Genomic DNA, 20,016 nt, shown 5'->3' on the forward strand with positions numbered 1-20,016 from the left:
GTTTCCCACCGCCCCTGAATGCAGCACCGCCCCTCTTGGAGTGAGTCCGCCTCTGCGCTCCAACCGAGAGGCACCGACGGCCTGACTGGCTGCGTGGGGAGCCGGTGTGGGCGCAGCGGAGGACTTTCCTATAAAAGCAGGGATCCCACCGCCAGACGAGCTCGTCTACCGGCAGACAGGAGCCACGATTCCCCGCGAACAGCTGCGATTTATTTTTTCTCGCAACACACAGTTCGGAAAGGAAAATCATCTCAACCTCATCCAAAAGGAAATCTTAGTCTATGGTTATTACTGACGTGCCAACAAGGATGTCCCGGACCGACGAGGTGCACCGTATAACGGAGAATGTCTACAAGGTAAGACAGGCAGCTGTTTGGTAGTTGTTTTTTTTTTTCTGTTTCTCCGCCGCTGACCGCGCGTCTTGATGCCGCTGACCGCGCGTCCTGCTGCTGCTGACCGCGCGTCCTGATGCCGCGGAGAGACACCTGCTGCACCGGGGGGGACGGCTGGTAGATTAAAGGACGGTGATAGAGGACAGATCTCAAAGGTGTCTCATGTCTGACAACTTTGGTAACACACCTGCCTGTTTCTTTATGAGGTCATTTAATGATTAAAACAAAACAAAAAAAAGAAATGATCTCCAGTCACCTCCAGACATCGGGGATGCGTTTATTCGCGTTTTTTATCCTCGAAAAAATGCTGGATAACTTATGATTGTAGTCAAATGCAGTTGATTATTTTCTCTAAAGGCAAAACTATTGATCATCTTAGTCTTTAAAATGTCAAAAAATGATAAAAAACGTGTCACAAGTTGTCAAATCTCCATCAAACCATCACATTACATCTCTAAGAAACGGAGAAGTAACGCATGTGATCAATTAACTGAGCTATAATAATGTCGATTGGCTGTTTGTGCATCAACTGATCACCTCCATCACCTGCTTACAATCTTGTATTGTCAATAACGATGTGAGTCAGTCACTCCATGTTGACAGTTTGGCTTCAGGGGCTTCAGTTCAGCTCAAGCTGCTCAACACTCACTGCAGAGGAGAAACTGACACCATCAGAGGGGGAAATCCTGCTGGAAGCAGATTTTATGGGAGGTTGTGTCCCAAAATGTGCCAAAAAATTGGATCCGGCAACCTTCATTTAGGGTCTTTTTTTTTTTTTAGCTGTCTGTGTTGATTTATTGATACCTTGAGCAGGAAAAGAACAACTTCTAATCCAAATAGTTTAGAGCTGCAACCATTAGTCAGTTAGTTGCCAACTATTGCCAACAATTTAGATAATTGATTAATTGTTTGGAGTCTTTTTTTTTTAAGGAAAAAAAAGCCCAAATTCTGTTTCCTGCTTCTCAAATGTGAATATTTGCTGGTTTCTATGACGGTAAGCTGAATATTTTCTGAGTTGTGGACCAAACAAGACATTTGAGGACGTCGCCTGGGGCTTTTGGAAACAGTGATCGACATGTTGAACCATTTTCTGACATTTTATAGACCAAACAGCTGGATTGCTGCCGACACCGATCTGAGATACAGTCTCAGGCGGATACAGCAGGAGGAGCTCAGGTGAGGGGCAGGTATTCTAGGGAAGTCTCGATTGCACTCGTTGAAACATGAGCAGCAAAAAGGTGACAAACGCCAGGGTCCTCCATTGTTCTTCTCATAACAAAGCTCCTCTTCAGGGCCGGGTTGGGGGTGGGGGGGGACACGATGGTGGTGGTGGAGTTTCACTGCACTCAGGATAGATTTCAGCAGCAGAGACATGACAAGGGTTTTCCTTTTTCTGTGAGGAGACTTGTCACAGTTCCACACGCCTCCGCTGAAACGCTCAGAGAAAGAAAGAGAGAGAGAAAGAGAGAGAGAGAGAGCCTAAAACTGAACAGGGGAGGTGCCGGTGGGTGCAGGTGTTGGAGGAGAAGCGTTTGTTTGGCAGGATGGTGTGTAACACGTCATGAGAGTTAAGGGTTACCAAGGACACGACGTGGCTTCCTGCTGGCCTGAAGCTACATGAAGAAAAAAAAAAAAAAACCAACGCTCCCTGCAGAGTCTCTAATGAGGGATCAATGGTGCACCGGCAGCAGGCGCCTGATGTTGTGGGAGGTTTCTGGGGATGGTTAATAGATTCCACTAAGGAGGAGGAGGAGGAGGAGGAGGAGGAGGAGGAGGAGGAGGCGGAGGAGGAGGAGAGGAAGATGACATGGATAATGGATAAGGAGGCAGTTTTGTAGTGATTAGTTGATTGACAGTATCGATTTTTCCAGCCTCTCAAATGTGAAGATGTGCTGCTTTTTTCTCAGTTTTATATCTTTATAAATGGAATATCTTTGTATTTTTGGGGCTGTTCATGGATGGATTTTTCATCATTTTCTGACATATTATAGACTGAACAGTTGGTTAAAAAAGGAAATTATTCTTTAGTTGCAGCCCTAGGTTGATCATTTGGTCAATAAAACATCTGTCAAGGGTGAAAACATGCACCTCACATCATCCTGGTGCCCACGGTGATGCCTGAAAGTGTCTTATTTTGTCCAACTGACGGCCTAAAACCCCAAAATATTACATTTACAGTTATGCAAGACCAAGAGAAGCAACAAATCCTCACGTCTGAGAGCCACGTTTTGCTTGAAACGTGTCAGAATAGTCGCCGAATCATTTTCTGTCGACTAATAATTGCCGCTCTCCACTTTCCTGACATTTCATAGACTCTTAACTCTCCCTGTTAAGAGGGGTGAAGGCGAGCGGTTAAGAAGGTGTCGGTCGTGCTAAAGGGTCGAGAATGAAAAGGCCATCGTGCAGAAAAGCAGCAGCAGCGGCGGCGCCGGTGGTGGCGCCGGTGGGGGGGGGGGGGGGGGGGGGGGTTTCTTCCTCTCATCAGCAAGGCTGCATCATTACAGAGTCAGCAGGAGGGAGGAGAAGCAGAGCGCCGCTGCCAGTTTGACCCGCCGCTGGGTGCTGATTGTAGGAGACTTGACGCTGGCTGGTGTGGCTGCAGCTGTGGGGCCCGGAGGCGTTTTGAGGGCCAGTGAGAGCTTTTGTGTTGAGATGTGTTTAGAGAAACTAAACAAGTCTTTATTAATTCATTAAAGGTGTGGAAGATGAAGAGGCCCAGAGGTGCCAGCTTCCATTAGATAACACCTCAGGTCTGTTTCTGCACTGAGGACGCAAAGGTAGAGACGGGAAATGTCAGTGATTTAAAACGTGCAGCGAGATGAAGATCAGGAAGTTCAGTGACAGAACATAATATTACTGTCAAAGAGCTCAGACCTCCATCAAGTCTGCTCAGTCCTTTAATTTTGATATTTTTATGCTAGAAAAAGATATCAAATGTCTTGTTTTGTCCCGACCAACAGTTCATAACCCAAAGATATTCAGTTTACTGTCATAAAAGACTAAAAAAACCCAGAAAATATTCACATTTGAGGAGCTGGAACCTGGAACGATGAATCTATTATCAGAATAGTTGGCGATTAGTTTAACAGTTGGCAACTAATTGATTAACTGACTAATCGTTGCAGCTCTAAGTCTTTCATGATTAATTGAAATGAACTGTTGTGTGAATGTTTCGTATCACTTTGGTCGAAATTGCAAAATAGATTTAAGAGTAATGACAGATTTGGTAAAATATGTGTCACACCCAGATGAACATGGCAACTGATTATTGAAAAGTGGTGATCCATCAAAAAAAAAGAAGCAAATTAACATATTTTTTTTGAGCTCCTTGAATTATCTTATGTATCAAATCTGGTAAAAAAATTTTGATTTGAAATTTGTTTTTGAAAGGCTGAAAGCAGCCGGTTTAACCTTCAACACGTCTCTGTGGTCGGACGTCGTCATAAATGTGCTTTGTTGTACCTGTAACCACGCCCAGCAGTGATGTCACAGCGTCCTGGAGTTCACTCGTACATCACTGCAGCAATTCTTTTAATCTTGAATCAAAGAATCCACAACAACAACAACAACAACAACAACAAGAAAAAATTGTTTCCATGTCTTATTTTCCTGGAGTTCATAATTGGCCGCATGGTGACGCGTTTCTCAGCTCTTCCTTCGCAGCGTTTTCAGACGAACAAACAGGACATATAACTATGATAGAACTGCAACTAACGATTCTTTTATAATTATCTATAAAATGTTTCACAAAAAAAAAAATCAAAAGAACTTCATATCACACACAGAAAACCTTTAAAATTCTCACATTCGAGAAGCTGTGACCTGCAATTTTTTTTGTTTTTTTACTTAAACAACTCATTTATCAGAATAGTCGACGATTAATTTTCCCCCGTCGATCAACTAATCGTCGTGCCGCCAGTGGAGACGGCGAGTCTGCAGCGTTTACAGGTTGTGATTGACACGGAGGTTGAATAACCGTCTTTCTCGAGCAGCTGCTATGAATAAACGTGGTTCTAACTATACAAACTGAACACGATGACCCCTTTCCCTGGATAAACAGTCTCTGGCTTGTTTTCCAGCAGCTCCGTATGCTGTTTGTTTTTCTTTTGTTTGTTAGACGATTCGCTGCCAGAATATAAAATGACTCAACCAGTGAAGGACCGAAGCCTTCACCTCACCGCTCTGCTGCTGAAACCAGAGATGCTGAACGTGATGTTGTGCATGACTCACAGTGTGTGTGTGTGTGTGTGGGCAGTGTTTCACGACTGTATGTGTGTGTGTACTGTACTGTAGAATGGCTGGCACTGTATCTGCCTCTGTAGTGATATGAAATCTCACATCATAAAATGCAAATTAAGGCGGGAAAGAAGGTCAGAGGTGGACAGAAACATGAAGTTAAACGTGTCACTGGAAGGTTTTTTTGAGGGTTGAGATGCTGCTCGGAGTTGTTGTTGTTGTTGTTGTTTGTTCGTTACCCTCCAATGACAATGTAGGCAAACTGTGTTTCCTCAGGTTGTTGTGGTTGTTGAGCAAACACCATCTGTATGTTTGTTCAGGAGTGGATTCAGCCGAGCGTCGTAATCCCCGCAGCGCTGCTGGCGTGTGTGTGTTGAGTGGAGCTGGAGTGGTGTAGAGGCGAAGCTGGTTGGAGATTGTTTGATATGTTTGGATGGCAGCGGTGGATTATAGAGAGATCAGCTTGTCAATTGATTGACGTTTTTTTGTCTTTCTTTGTACTGTGTATGTTGTTGTTTGTTTTGTGTACACACACATAAACACACGCACGCGCACACTTTCAGCCATTTTATGCCGCTCATGTATCCAAGTCTTCTCCCCGGTCGAGTCCTCCAGCTCCTCATGGAGGATCTCGAGATGCTCCGAGGTCTGATGGGAACTGTTTGTGAATTGTGAAACTACAAATAAAATCACCAGAAGGGGATTGTGTGTTTTTTTTTTTGGGTTAATTGAGTGAATTAAATACTGGAAACAAAGACAGGTGGCATCAAATCACTGCAAAAACCCATATAAATATAAATCCAACATTGTCATCAAACAGTCCCTCTCATTGATGTGCAATGTTGACTTTTAATATGATTGGTCTAGAGCTGCAATGATTGATCGATTAGTCAGCAACTATTGTGAAAAGATTCACTGGTTCCAGCTTCTGAAATGTGAATATTTTCTGGTTTTCATCTTCCTCTATGATGATAAACCAATTATCTTTGGGTTTTGGATCGTGGTTGGACCCGGGAACGTGGAATGGACATTTTTCACACTTAACTTCTCATTGATAATAAATCGTTCGGTCCATCAACAGAAATTGGAAGAAGTGTTGGTGTTTGTTGGTTACAGAGTCTCAAATGTGATTTCTGTTGTTCTCGGTTGAACATCTTTGGGTTTCGGACTGTTGGTTGAACAAAACAAGAAATGTGAGCAGGTCACTTTGGTAGACTGAAGAATCAGTGAGTAACTGAAGAAAACAGTTGTTATTTACAGCCCTACATACAATCAATATAAACATTTCCTCATTATGTTGATAAAAAAACATAATCTGGTTAAATAAAACATATTTAACAATGCAGATCAGGTTAATTTTGAGGAGACATGGTTGGAAGGTGGACTCTGCTGGTTCTCTGGATGGAAGTTATTCTGTGTTCCTGATGGACGTTCAGTCGGTGAAAGAAACTAATCCGTCAATCTGTCGACTGTTTTCTTGATTAATTGATCAGTCATCCAGTCTGTAAAATGTCAAGAAATGAAAAAGTGTCCATCACTGTTTCCCAAAATGTCTTGTTTTGTCTGACCTGACAGTCCAAAAACCCAAAGATACTCAGTTTACTACCACAGAAGACTAGAAGTAGCCAGAACAAGAGAGTTTAGTCATTTTTCTTGACCCTAAATGATTAATCAATCGAAATATTTGCAGATATCTGTTGATATACTAATCAGTTAATAGTCCTAATCATTGCAGCTCTAATAGAAACCATCTGAATCACTTTCCCTTGTTGTTAGGAGACTTATAGACTGAAGCTGTTACTCTAAGTGTCTCTGCAGCTTTATTAAAGGTGTATCAATCCCGTCTTAACAGGACAGCAGTGCTGTGTTTTAGTATTTGTGTCGCCTGACTGTCACCAGGAAGTCCTCTAATGATCGGACCCGCCGCTAATCCCTCCGCAAATAAACATTGTCATATTTTCAAGTCCAAACTCCGCAAGCTACGCGGACGGCATCGCTCTCATGAAGCCAAAACTATTTGTTGTCAAGGAGGGAGAGATTTTAGTCCAACGTGTGTGTGTGTGTGTGTGTGTGTGTGTGTGTGTGTGTGCTACCGAACACTTTATCCCCACACAGTCGCACGAGTACAATCTGTTCACCCTCTAGAGCCTTTTCATTTCTTAGCTCAGTGGACAAAAAAAACCCCCTGTGACTGTCTGTCAGCAGGAGTAGTTTTCTAGCTGTTTCCTCAAACATACCACAACGGTATTTAACCGGTGACTGGTTTATGTAGTTTGAACCACGGCTACAGCTAGTTGTTTCATTAGATTTCATTAAACTGTGATCTGTTGATGCTGTCTTTTGTGCCTGTTGGTTGAGCTCTCTCCACACAGCTGTTGCTGCAGGCAGAGCGCCGCAGGTGAGAGGCAGGGCGTCTGCTGGGAGGAGATAAAGTGCAGCAGTGGATGGACTGAGGATGAGAGTTTTTTTTTAAGCACCGTCAGTATATTTTCCTTCCTCCTCCTCCTCTTCCTCCTCCTCCTCCTGAAACGATGCCTCTCGGTGTCACGTCCGACCTCGGTACCCATCAGGCAGATTGAGCCGCTCCGCTTCGCTCTCCTTTGTTCATGTTCGAGGTCGTTTGAGGTGAAACCGAGCCTCCAGCCTCTGCGCTCATGTGGAAAGAAACATATTGGATCCAAATGCTCCACTAAGTCCAGATTCCTCCACAGTGTGATTGTTTCAAACCAGTGATTTTTTCTTCTTCTCTGATTAGGCTCAGCCGCTCTCACACCAATCACCACAGTTGTCGTCTCTCTGTTCGGAGCGTCTTCATCGCCGGCTTTGTGCTTCGGTCCCAGCAGAATACCGCTCCTCCTCCTCCTCCTCCTCCTCCTCGTCCTCCTTCCAGCTGCAGGCCTCGTTCTAGCTTTGTGTCTCGTTACTGATCTGTTGGGCGGCAGCAGTGTTTGTGATGATTATGATTGTTATATAAGAGGGGAACAGTTACAGCTGCAACCGTTAGTCGACTATTAAATGAATCGGCTACTATTCCAGCTTCTCACATTTGAATATTTTCTGGTTTCTTTAGTCCTTTATGGCAGTAAACTGAATGTCTTTGGGAACTTGTGGACCAAACCAGACATTTGAGGACGTCATCTTGGGTTTTTAGACACAGTGATCAACATTTTTCACCATTTTCCTTCCATTAGTTGCAGCCCTTGGTATTGTAACGTAGCTAAACCTGCAATAAGTATTCTCTGCAGTCATATATGACAAAGAAAACCAGCAAATCATCACATTTGAGAAGCTGGAAACAGTAAATGTTTGGGCATTTTATCATATTAATTGCAGATTACTTTTCTCTTGATACATACTAACTGATTAACCTACTAAAAAACAGGCTCAAATAAGCCGACTGGATGCTACGTCCGCATGAAACGACGGCGTGACAAAGTTGGTTTCGGCGCCATTAAACCGTTTCAGGAGCAGGCGGCAACGGTGGAAAAATAACGTAGAAAACACGACATTTCTGTGTGTTTCGTGTATTAATTCGAGGAACGTTAGTCTCCTCGTCGCTCACACGCTTCATGTACATCATGGTTTAATCATTACATCTCTTCCGTTGCACATTTTTTATCAATACAGAAATCTCTCCAACTCAACCGAGTTGATGCAAATAAAAACAGGTGGATGGAAACGCACCAGCTGTTGTTTAGGCCCTTTTTTAAACACTCACCAGACTCCAAACTGCATCATAGAAATAAATCTGCGTCTAGAGTTATCATCCTCTATAGTTTCCCTCTTTACATATGAAATGAATATTTGTCTTTGAGCGCAGACAGCTGGACCCGAGATCAGCATCCGAGGAGGCATCAGCTCGGTGCAGGTGCAGGAAGTGTGTACGCAGCTTTTCTTTCTTTTTCTTTTTTTTTTTTTTAGGATTTACCAACTGCTCTGTTACAACTCAACTCTCATAGCTGTCATACAACATAACCGTTGACATCTGCTGCTGTGTGTGTGTGTGTGTGTGTGTGTGTGTGTGTGTGTGTGTGTGTGTGTGTGTGTGTGTGCGTGCAGCACGTCAGCAGACTTTAGCACATCGGTAAGTTATCTAACCGGAGCTGGAGGGAGATCGAGGAGAGGAGAGAGGAGAGGAGGAGAGGAGGAGGAGGCTGCCAGGGAGCAAAAGGAGGTTGGCAGAGGATGAAAGGAAAGTTACTGGGACGGATCTCTAAAGAGAGAGAGAGAGAGATAGAGAGAGAGAGAGATAGAAGGGGAATAAATGGAAGAGTGTGGATCCACTGTTGTTTTCCCAGTCTAATTAGACTGAAATAAAGACAAATAAGATAGAAAAAAAGCAGGAATTGTATTGCTGCTGTTCAACTGGAGACTCCAGAGTCTCATTTAATCTGTAATCTGAAGGGGAGGAAGTTGAAAAGGAGGGATGACGAAGGTGTGTGCTCAGCTGAAACACAATTATCTCCACACACACACGCGCAGAAGCTCCTTCGTACACGGCGTCATCACACAGGAAATGTTAAATTAATCTCTTTCCGTCATTTTCATTGTAAAAATCTGCCTGTGATATTTGTGAAAAGGCTTGTGAACATTTTTGTAGGAGTGTATGGTATGTTCACTCACGTGTAAGTGTGTAAAAAAATGGGTTGTGTGTGTGTGTGTGTGTGTGTGTGTGTGTGTGTGTGTGTGGATCGAATCTGATGCGTCACTGTGAGACGATGACGATCCCTCCATCCTTCCTCCCCGTCACCTCCTCGCTCTAAACACCCCTTCAGCGTTCCTGTGGTATGAGCCGAACGTGAGGTGAATAAAGATGGGTTGCCCTGTTACGGGGGGGAATTCCAGCACTTCCATACATGGTAGCGGAAGTGCTTCCTCCTCCTCCCTCCTCCTCCTCCTCCTCCCTTCTCCTTCTCCTTCTTCCTCTTCTTCTTCTTTTTTTTTAAAAAAAGCTGCAGCTGTGGAATAGGGGGCGCTGACTCTGTCTCTGCTCGCCCGTACGCAGATAAGAGCTCATCTGAAAGGGAAATTGGCTGAGTTCACACACACACACACACACACACACACACACACACACATATAGACACTCGCACAAAGAGAGAGACGGCAGATAGACGCTGAATTTCCATCTCCTGAGGGCGGTGAAGCAGTGCAGCTTTAGCGCGGTGATTGTCACACTGGCTGAGCAGAGGCAAATAAAGTCCAATTTTTTTTTCCGGGAAACAGAATAATGAGCGACAGCAGCAAAGCACTAATGGACATAATGTATACACACCGGCTTATCAATCCCACATACAGAATATAATGCAGCGTGGAGCTGTAATGGCTTCCTTCACATTAGCTTTAGCTGCTTATTTTAATGCAGAATGCAGCTAGGCATGTGTGTGTGTGTGTGTGTGTGTGTGTGTGTGTGTGTGTCTTCTGGTCCATTTGTCTTAAGGAACATACTGTTGTGGAAAATACTACTTATGTTCTGGTTCTAGCCTGTAAAACGTTGGGATTTGCTCTCCTTCTCTTTTTCTTGTCATTGTAAGTTTTTGGGGGTTTTGGACCGTTAGCTTGAGCTCTCTGAACATTTGATGGATGATTTTTCTTAAAGGTATAATATGTAATTATTCCACAATAAAATGTCTAAAAACAACTAGACCTATGTTATATATGTTGTTGAGTTGTGTACTTACATTATCCCAAATGTTTCCAACAATGTTCAAACTCAGAGAAATCTGTAATTTAATCAAAGTAACGGACCGTTTCATTTGGTCGCCTGTCGATGGCGTCATACCTCCTCTACCAAAGAGTAAACACACACCAGATGCATACGGCGGCACTGTGTTTGTCCGCTACAATGGCGTCTACCAAAGAGTAACTTACACACATACAAGATAATACATCGGCGTTGTGGTTGTTCCACATTTTCATGATAAATTTAGGTGGTTTTTAACTATATCTTTTAGCTGGAAGAAGGATTTTAGTCGTTGGACGTCTGGATCTTAAGTTATCAGAGAAATAAACTGGACAAACGTTAGCAGCAGCTCGGCTAACAGCCCCTCCAGGAAGTCCGGTGGTCACCAAACATCATCTGAGACATATTGATTTTTTTTTAGGTGAAACAGCTTTAATTAGTATTTTTAACGATTTTAATCTGCATGAACTCTGGAGTAATCCTATCCCGATGAAGCTGGTTGTTTAACAACAAAGACAACAACTCCCATGATCCCTTGCTACTTCACACCGTCATCACACTCCGTCTTTTGTTATTGTTTTGATTGAGACCCCTAGCGGCTGAAATCACATGTTGTACGTTTTAAATTTGCATTTATTCATTTGGCACTTTTGTCCCAAAGCGATAGATTCATTAAGCTTTTTATTGCAGCTGTTATTTCTCCTGTTTTTAACGTGAAAACATTCTGTTCTTCTATCCAGAAACCCTCGATTCCTCATTCAGATCATTGAGGATGTTGTTTACTGTACAGATTGTGAAGCCTCACTGAGGCAAATTTATCATGTTGGATATCATCTATGAATAAAAATGGACTCTGACGCTTGTTAGAATAAGAAGCAGCAGATTATATGAGCTGAAAGGTTCGTCTGTTCTCTGGTTAACCTGCAGCTGCTGTATTTTTTTATAACACCAATGAATCAGCTGATCACGTCATGTCACTTAGTCTTAAACTTTCATTCATATCCAACATATTGATAGTTCTGAATTTAACATATGATGCATCTCTCATTCTCATTAAGTTGTTTTATTTATTACAAACTTTTTTTTGACCACACAGCTAAACCGGTGGAATAATTTAAAGGTAAACATTCGACTCAATAAGGGATTTAAAAGGATTCAAACTCAATAAATTCCTATTGATCGTCATCCCTCTCTGCAGCCTCCTCGTCGCAATAAATGAGAGCAAACGTTTCAGCTTTTCCTCTAAACTACACTTCAAATTTATGTATAAAATTCATGGTTTTAGTGATCGCACCTCCTGGAGGAGACGTCTGCGGGTTCCTGTCCGCGCTCGTGCCGCAGGGCCGCCTGCAGGGCATCCGTAAGCTGTGAGCGAGCAGGTAGAGCAGAGAGAGAAAAACCTCAACATGTGTTTATTATTTGCATCTATTTGAACATTCACCTGATGTTGTAATATTGACAGTATGTGCTTTCGTTTCGCCTGACTGGCTCATTCAGAGGATTTTTAACTTTTAATTTGGAGTTTGTTTTTGGCTACATGATTAAATATACATAAATCCATTGAGGTGAAAACAGTCAACAACATCCGCTCTTAATCCGTTTTGTACTGTTTGGAAAGTTTCCGAGAAGTCCGTGAGAATAAAAACAACTTCTCTGTTTTTATCAGTAGACGTTTGTGATAAAGCACACAGTAGAAAAAACACAGAAGGACGTGAGGAATGTGGCTTTAACCAAAGAAATGCTGAATATTGAAACTACCGTTGAATAAAACAACAGAGCACACACACACACACACACACACACACACACACACACACACACACACACAGGAGCCCACACGTACGCCTTTATTTCTAATTATATTTATTAATAATAAAACACTATTCAAATCTGAATATTAAACTGTAAGAAGATAAATGATCTTTTTCAGCTCTGCTTTTGATTAAAAATCAATTAAATCTTTGATAAAAAAAAAACACCATTATTCTCTGGTTCCAGCTTCTTAAATGTGAGTATTTTCTGGTTTCTTTACTCTTCTGTGATAATAAACTGAAGCATGGCTGCAACTAACGATTATTTTCACAACTGGTTAATCTGACGCTTATTTTCTCTAATAATCAATTAGTAGTAGTTGAAAAATGTCAATCAGTGTTTTCTCAAAGCCCAAGATGATCCTCAAATGTCTCGTATTGTCCACAACTCAAAGATATTCAGTTTATTGTCATAAACGACTAAAGAAACCAGAAAATATTCACATTTGAGAAGTTTTTGAGAGAATTTGGAGGGTTTTTCTCTTAAAAAAAAATGGCTCAAAATGATCAATTAATTATCAAAATAGTTGGCAGTTAATTTAATAGTCGGCAACTAATCAATTAATCAACTTATCATTGCAGCTCTAAACTAAATTTTTAGACAGTTAGTCGGACAAAACGACCTTTTTACTGACATTTTATTGACTAAACAACCAGTCGATGAACTGAGTTGACTGGTTAGTTTATAACAGACGACGTCGTGACTGAATCACGGCGTTATAATCAGTGTTTGTGTTTGTTCAGTCGGAGCCGTTTGATTGATAACTTCACGCTGCGACGGCGAGCGGCTGCTGTTGTGTGTGTCAGCGTGTGAGTGATGAGTGTTTATACAACATGTAACACTTGTACGCGGTGAGAAATGGAAGCGTGTTGGCAGGTTACGGAGAGAGGCGATGTCATATGTTCACACACACACACACACACACACACACGCTGTAATATTGGATGACAACGGGTCACCTTGACTAGTGACCGGTAGCCAAACACACCTCAGCGCTGCGAGAGCCGTCCTCGTTTCCAGGGCGACCACTTAGACCAAATGACCTTCCCCATTCGTTTCCTCTGTGTGTGTGTGTGTGTGTGTGTGTGTGTGTGTGTGTGTGTAATCTGGTTAACCTTCATATCACGACCAGTTCACACACAGGAGAACAAAAGGTGAACTTTACTTATCAGCGCTGATGTTGACACGGCGATGATTCTCTTTACTTTTTTTTTTTTTCCCCCCAGTTTCCTCTTGAAAGAGACGGTTAATATGTGAGTGATTGAACTTCACATGTTGTCACCTCCTGCAGTGCCAAGGTTGGATGCTCGGTGATGAGGAGGAGGAGGAGGAAGAGGAGGGAGGAGGAGGAGGAGACCTTAAGTTTTAGTCATTTAGACAGGAAACAGAAGCAGAGAGCTCAGTTCGGGTCTGTGTTAGAGGAGGAGGAGGAGGAGGAGGAGGAGGAGGAACGGTGTGGTGGTGATTTTAATATTACCTGCACTGACCATTGATTTGACACCCCCCCCCCCCCCTCCCTGCCTCCTCCCACCACCTTTCCCAGTAAACTCACTGCTCTTCCTGTAATTTAAATCCCATCCGGAGTGACGTCTGTGTGTGTTTTTTAAAGTGAGTTTTTCTCTGCAGGAAGAGCCGCTTGTGCTTCTACGACAAAAAAAGGCTTTTTTTTTAAACATTTGACTTGGCCTGTTGCCTTTATTTGAGAGTCAGGGAACATGTGGAGAGAGAGAGAGAGAGAGAGAGAGATACTGTAAAACCAGCACCTTCAGCAAATCCTTTAACACATATCTTTTTTGGCGTTCCTGTGATCAGCTAATATTGGCCCGGCTGGTTAATAGAAATATGAATCCGCTGCCTTTTACTCCAGTTATTTTTAGTTGTTTTCGTCTCTCCGTGTGTGTCTTTGTGTCCACCTGGTCCGTCCCCCGTCTCTTGCCTTCTTCTTCCTCGCTCTGGGTTTGCCAGCTCCCTTTTTCTCGCCGGTTAATGTGTTTGCCAGCGAGCGGCGCGGCGGGGATCTAATGGTGCCACATGGCTGGCTCGGCTTTACAGTAATTTACGCCCCGACATGATATGAACCTGCCGCTGTTTATGTAGGCTCTGACTCACGCCACGCACGCTCGTCTTCCACCGCCGCCAACTGACACACACACACACACACACACACACACACACACACACACACAGTCTGCCCTCACTTAGCTCTGCCAGCTAGGTCACGATGTTCTTAGTGCTGCTTGTTTTCTTCACCTTTTTGTTTAGCTGGGAGTCTGTTACTGGATAGTAGGTTGACTCCAGTACGCCCAGTATATGCATATTTTACTCTTTTGAAAAGTGGAGTTGTGGTTTAATTTGCATCAGCATCAGTCATCACTATCATCTTCTTTCTTGTTATGTTCCTTCCTTTTTTTTCTTAGTTCCTTTCGTTCCCTCCTTCTTCCCTTCTTCGCTTCCTTTCTCGCCTTTCTTTACTCATCAAAAGCGGGATAAATGTAGCTACGTGTCCCCCCAGTTTAGGGGATTCACATTGATGGGGTCTTAAAGGGGACGTAACAGGCTTTATATGATCTTCTGTCATTTATATACTGTCATGATGTCGGATGTTAAACTAGTTAAAGTTCCAAAACTTGAGGTGAAAATGTGTAAAAATGTTGTTTTTAAGTCACGTCGGGGCTTCAACCTGCTCTGAACGCTCCGTTTGCTAACTTACCTCCACTTCCTCCTCGTGATGATGTCAGATTGTTCGCACGTGCCCACAAACGGCCGTCCGTTTCGTAATCTTTGTTGTCGCTGAGGTTGTTCCACAGGTTGTCCTGACATGTACGGATTCCTTCGAGAAGTTTTATATTTTAAGTAAAGAACAAGAAAAAAAAAGTGAAATCCTGCTTCTATGTTTTATGTTTTTAAAATTTGAATTAAGTAAAGGTTTTGAGTGCTACCTGTAGCTTTATTTACCTAAAAGTTCAGTCTATAAAGTATGTCTGAACACACAAACTTGTCATAAACACTACAGAGAAATTCCTCCCCTTCCTCGTTCCATCGTTACTGGCTTGTCTAACCTCTGACCTCTGTTTACGTCGCTCGTCTGTGACGTTGTGTCCGTGCGCCATGTTGCTCTGCTCTGATGGATCTATTAACCCTGATGTTGAGGTGTAGCCGCTACCTGTTTGATCTCCCTCTGCTCTCGTTAGACGTCTGTTATGGCCTCTGTAAATGAAATACCTCTGGATCTCAGCTGTTTTATCGAGGAAACATACAGTCTTTCATGACCAGGATGTGATGTAAAACCAGAGATAACAAGAGATCATTTCATTTTTTCAGCAGTTCAGTTTTTAATTAACGAGGCTAATGTCTCACCAGATGAACTGGCTAATCACACCTCTCTTACAAATATTAAACAATGCAATGAATCAAGATATAAACACAGGTACGTTATTCTCATACACAATCACAACTGTTGGCACTTTTGGCAATTTCATAGTTGAGATGCAAACAACACAAACTATATTTTGTTGTTCTCAGAGACGTCAGTTTGAGTCACACATGACTTGTAGTTTTAGACTTTACTGTGATGACCCGGTGGCTCATCAGTGACTTTGTGCTTTATGATTTGAAAGAGTTTGATTCTCTCATTGAGCTCAAAATGGAAAAAATCTTGGCTTGTGAGCAAATTCAGAGACATTCAGGTAAACTGGTCAAATGTTCAGGGACATCAGGGCAGAGTAACATGAGTCATCTGTACCGTTAAATACATAAGATGAGGCTCAGGACAGGCTGCAGGCAAAAGTAATTATATACAGTAACGATAAGATAAACAGTAAAGATATTATATAAATAATAAAGCTATAAGGTAAAAGAAAAGACAAGAAAAACTACTACAGATGAGGACTTTACCAGTAGTAGTTTTATAGCTAATTCATCAGATTCAGAGCTGTTTTTAAAATGGAAATTGATAATTGAAATGTCATCAGTGTCTGAAGATTGTCATCAGAAAAACCTGACAAGCCACTTCTTGTAGTTGTGGGAATATTTACAGTTTTGTTGTGAGGAAAGATAAAAAAGTCTTTTTTATTTTTGGATGTTTTAAAGCCTGTGACCTCTTTGTTTTCTCAACCAACCAGTTTAATTTGCCTAATTGTAACCAGACTTTAAACCATAAAGCTGTCAGATCAAAAAACAAAACAAGTCAACATAACACATGAGTCGTACTTGGTTGTTTGTTGGAAGTAAAATTTAATTAAAAAAACAAAAAAAACCACAAAAGAACAGAACAAAACAATCAGAGGCTCAAATCCTCATAAGCTCTGCAGGAACTGATGCTACATGGCAGCTCTGCTCCGCCTGTCAGCACGCAGCGCTGTGAACAACCACAGAGGAGACGCACACACGTGGACGTTTAACTGACACAAACAGTTTTATTCCAGAGTTACGCTTTTATACAAACGTGCAGGACGAACGTCTGCCTCGCCGACTACCTGCGACGTCGTCCTTTTTTTGGTTGAGACGTAGAGAAGCTTGTTTTCTTTCCCACGTGAGGATAAATATTTTAAATGCTGGCCAGACTGGCAACAGCGTCAGCGTGAGATGGATGGTACCTCTCTCTGTGAAGTCCTGTGTGTGTGTCTGCGTGAGACGGCATGTGGATGTTCACGTGCTTCCAACCCCCCCCCTACCCCCCCTCCCACCCCCCCACATTACCTGAAAGGCTGCAGCACAGTACAGGAGGAGGGCTGGATGTTTGTAGGGATGAAACTAATGATTGTTGTCTTCCTCTGTTGCGTAATCGATTGTATACTCTATAAAAATGTGTGAAATTTGTAAAAAAATCTCAGAATCCAAGGTGACATCTTAGCTTAAAATAACAGTTTTAAAGCCTACAGATGTTAATGTTATAATGATGTAAAACAGACACATTATGATTCACGTGGAGTCGTGTTTCTGTCCACCTGGTGAATGTAAATCCAATATTCACTCTCTTTTAGCTTCTGTTTTTACTCTCTACCGACTCCTGAGGGAAATATCTGGCTCTCCAGCTGCTAAATGCTCCACTATGTTCACCAGCTAGTCTACAGCTAACTGTGTCTGTTTGGTGCTGAGCAGGTAGTGTTCAGTGGATCTTTAAGAGCTTTTTCCTCTAGAAACAGCTGCCTGCTGCGACCCAAAACGGCTCCATGAGAGCTCCGAGAGAAAACTAAACAAAGAGCTGAAACTCACTATAAAGCTCCGTAAAGCCGAGAGGAGCTGCAGAGAATTTTTTTTTTTAAAAAGAGGAAAAAGTGTAAATTCTCTGATTCAAGCTACTCAAATGTGAATATTTTCTGTTTCCTCTGATATTAAACTGCCATTTTCTGCTGTTTTCTGCCATTTTTATAGACCAAACAACGATTATTTCGATTTTAATGAAAATAATCATTAGCTGCAGCCCAGGCACTAAGCTAAGCTAACCAGCTACATATTTAGCTGTGAGAGTCACACAATCGTCTCACTTAATTAAACAAACATACTATTGTCTTAAAGATGCCAAATGTGAGATTGATGTTGAAATTTTGCTGACAACGAACAACACACATTATCTTCATTGAGATATGTTGAAATGATCTTTGTAACCACACTTTCCCCTTTATTTTAAAAGGTTAACGTCACTTCCAGCTTCAGTCAGTTAACTATTTGCATAATATTTCTATCTTTGTGGGGGAGCGGTGATAATATTCTTCATGGTGGATTTCAAAGCGCTCAGTGATTCGTCCTGCTGTGGTATTTAGTCTGCCGCTGTCCGGTAGCCAGGACATTAAAACTGCTGCCTCAGTGACACTGAAGCTGCATAATAGATCAATAAAAAACCAGTGTTATCATCATATGTGGAGAGAATCACACTGATATCAGTAAACAGACGTTTATCATCAGTTGTATCTGGTTTCAACAGTGCAGCTGATAATGTACCTCTTGTTATTATGCTGGTGTTCGGTTTCCAGATAACATTCAGCACGTTCATAAGAGCATTTCCCTCAACGCTGCAACGTGATAACACAATCTGTGTATTGTTATCCAGTTTGGGGTGTTTTTTTTTTTTTTGTTAATTGGAGAGGGGTGATTAGCGAGTCAATTAAAACACATGACTGAAGCACATGGACAAAAGTGAAACAAAGCGAGTGTTTTGCTCAGTAATCCCTCTCATTTCCCAGTCAAATATGGTCTTTTTATTTCAGTGGAATGCTAATCAGCCTCGCTCCCTGATGCTGAAGGAACCAGCTCAGCTGATTGAGTGCGGATTAATCCAGGGCCGAGCCAAGTTAACGATCCTATTAAATTATTCCCTAAACCGTATCAGCACGTTGTGACGAGGGTGGAAACCTCATGAATTGGTTCGCTAGCGATGTGCGAGATGCCGCTGATGGTGATTGACAGCTGTGGCCTCGTTCAGCGTTGATCAACTCTGGATATTAATTAATCACAGATGTGACTCGGTTTGTGTGTGAAGGGCAGAGATAAATGGAGATGGAGTGTAAACAAGTGAAATTAACAGCTGCTATTTATAGGTGCCTCTTCTAGGTATCTCCCTCTGCTTCAGTCTTTATGCTAAGCTAAGCTAACTAGCTGCTAACTGTAGTTTCATATTTAATGTACAAACATGAGAGTGGTTTTACAGCTGGAAGATATATTGAATTAATTGAAATGTTTGTTTATGCATGAGGTGCAAAATGTCTAAATTGTGAAAATTGAGTTTTTATGAAATGCACCAATTTTGTTTTAGTCAAACATATACGTTAACTGTTTTGAGTCACTACAGTCCTGCAAACTTGTTCACCTGCTGCAGTTTATGGGGCTGTCGTTAAGTGAATTTAATGGTCGTATCTACGAGGACAGATTGTGTTAAATATCAAAGAATCGTCTCTGGTTATGAGTCGAAGCGCTCGGAGTCGACTGAACAGTTTCCACATCGTTCAGTTTGTGTCTACCTGCCGGGTGGCTAACGCTAGCTAGCAGCATTTTTACATTTTGTTTGGATCACACAAAGGAGATGTAAACAAGTCAAATTACCAGCTGCTATTTATAGATGATTTTTTTTTTCAACAGCCTCTTCTTGGTATCTCCCTCTGCTTCAGTCTTTATGCTAAGCTAAGCTAAGCTAACCAGCTGCTAACTGTAGTTTCATATTTAGTGTACACCTGCTGCAGTTTATGAGGCTGTTCTTCAGTGATTTTAATGGTCATATCTACGAGGACAGACTGTGTTAAATGACGAGGAATCATCTCTGGTTATGAGTCGAAGCGCTCGGGGTCGGCTGAACAGTTTCCTGCCGGGTGGCTAACGCTAGCTAGCAGTGGTCAGCAGATATCAGACTGTTAGCAGCAGCAGATCTGTGACTTTTCTGCTCTGTCTGTGCTGCGACTGATTATTAAACTAGACGTCTGTGCTGTAGTTGAAGCGTCTGGTACAGTCTGTGTGAGATAACCTGTTTTTTTTTAAAATTATTATTCCTGCACAATTGTCCTAAAAATGTTTCAGTCATTTTGTTGCTTTTTTTTTTTGCAGGAAAACACAAATCAACCCCAAGCTTTTTTTGGCCATATCACCCAACCGTAAGCGGTATCTAATTCTCTGCAAGAGAACTTTTCCATTATGTTACTGTTAATACACAACAAGCTTCCTGAATATGTGAAAATAAAAGAAAATACAGGAACAAAGAGCCTCTGCTGAGTCCTGTCATATGATTTTTAACAGAAATGAGTATTTTCCAAAGCCATACTTATCAATAAGACAAATCTTAAAAATTTGGAGCCATATATTTCTCACCAAGCTTGTTTCCACTTCCTCTGACTTGTGTAAATCTGCTCACACGTGTCAACAACGACTACATACATGTGAAATGTTAAAAGTTTGAACAGCAGCCTC

General features: G+C 42.1%; 1 protein-coding gene across 7 annotated transcripts in view; it reads left to right on the forward strand.

Annotated features, from left to right (window-relative positions):
* The window catches only part of baiap2b (BAR/IMD domain containing adaptor protein 2b), a 91,328-nt gene continuing 71,312 nt past the window's right edge, over nucleotides 1–20,016 (forward strand). For 2 of the 7 annotated variants that reach the window (XM_044338174.1, XM_044338176.1), the window contains exon 1: nucleotides 2–356. In XM_044338174.1, coding sequence (XP_044194109.1) covers nucleotides 282–356 — 75 coding nt within the window. In that variant the 5' untranslated portion in view covers nucleotides 2–281. Of the gene's footprint in view, nucleotides 357–20,016 lie in introns of all 7 variants that reach the window. The other 5 variants (XM_044338177.1, XM_044338180.1, XM_044338175.1 and 2 more) reach the window with 4 other exon arrangements.

This window comes from Thunnus albacares, chromosome 20 (genome assembly GCF_914725855.1).
Source record: "Thunnus albacares chromosome 20, fThuAlb1.1, whole genome shotgun sequence".
Taxonomy (NCBI): Eukaryota; Metazoa; Chordata; class Actinopteri; order Scombriformes; family Scombridae; genus Thunnus; species Thunnus albacares.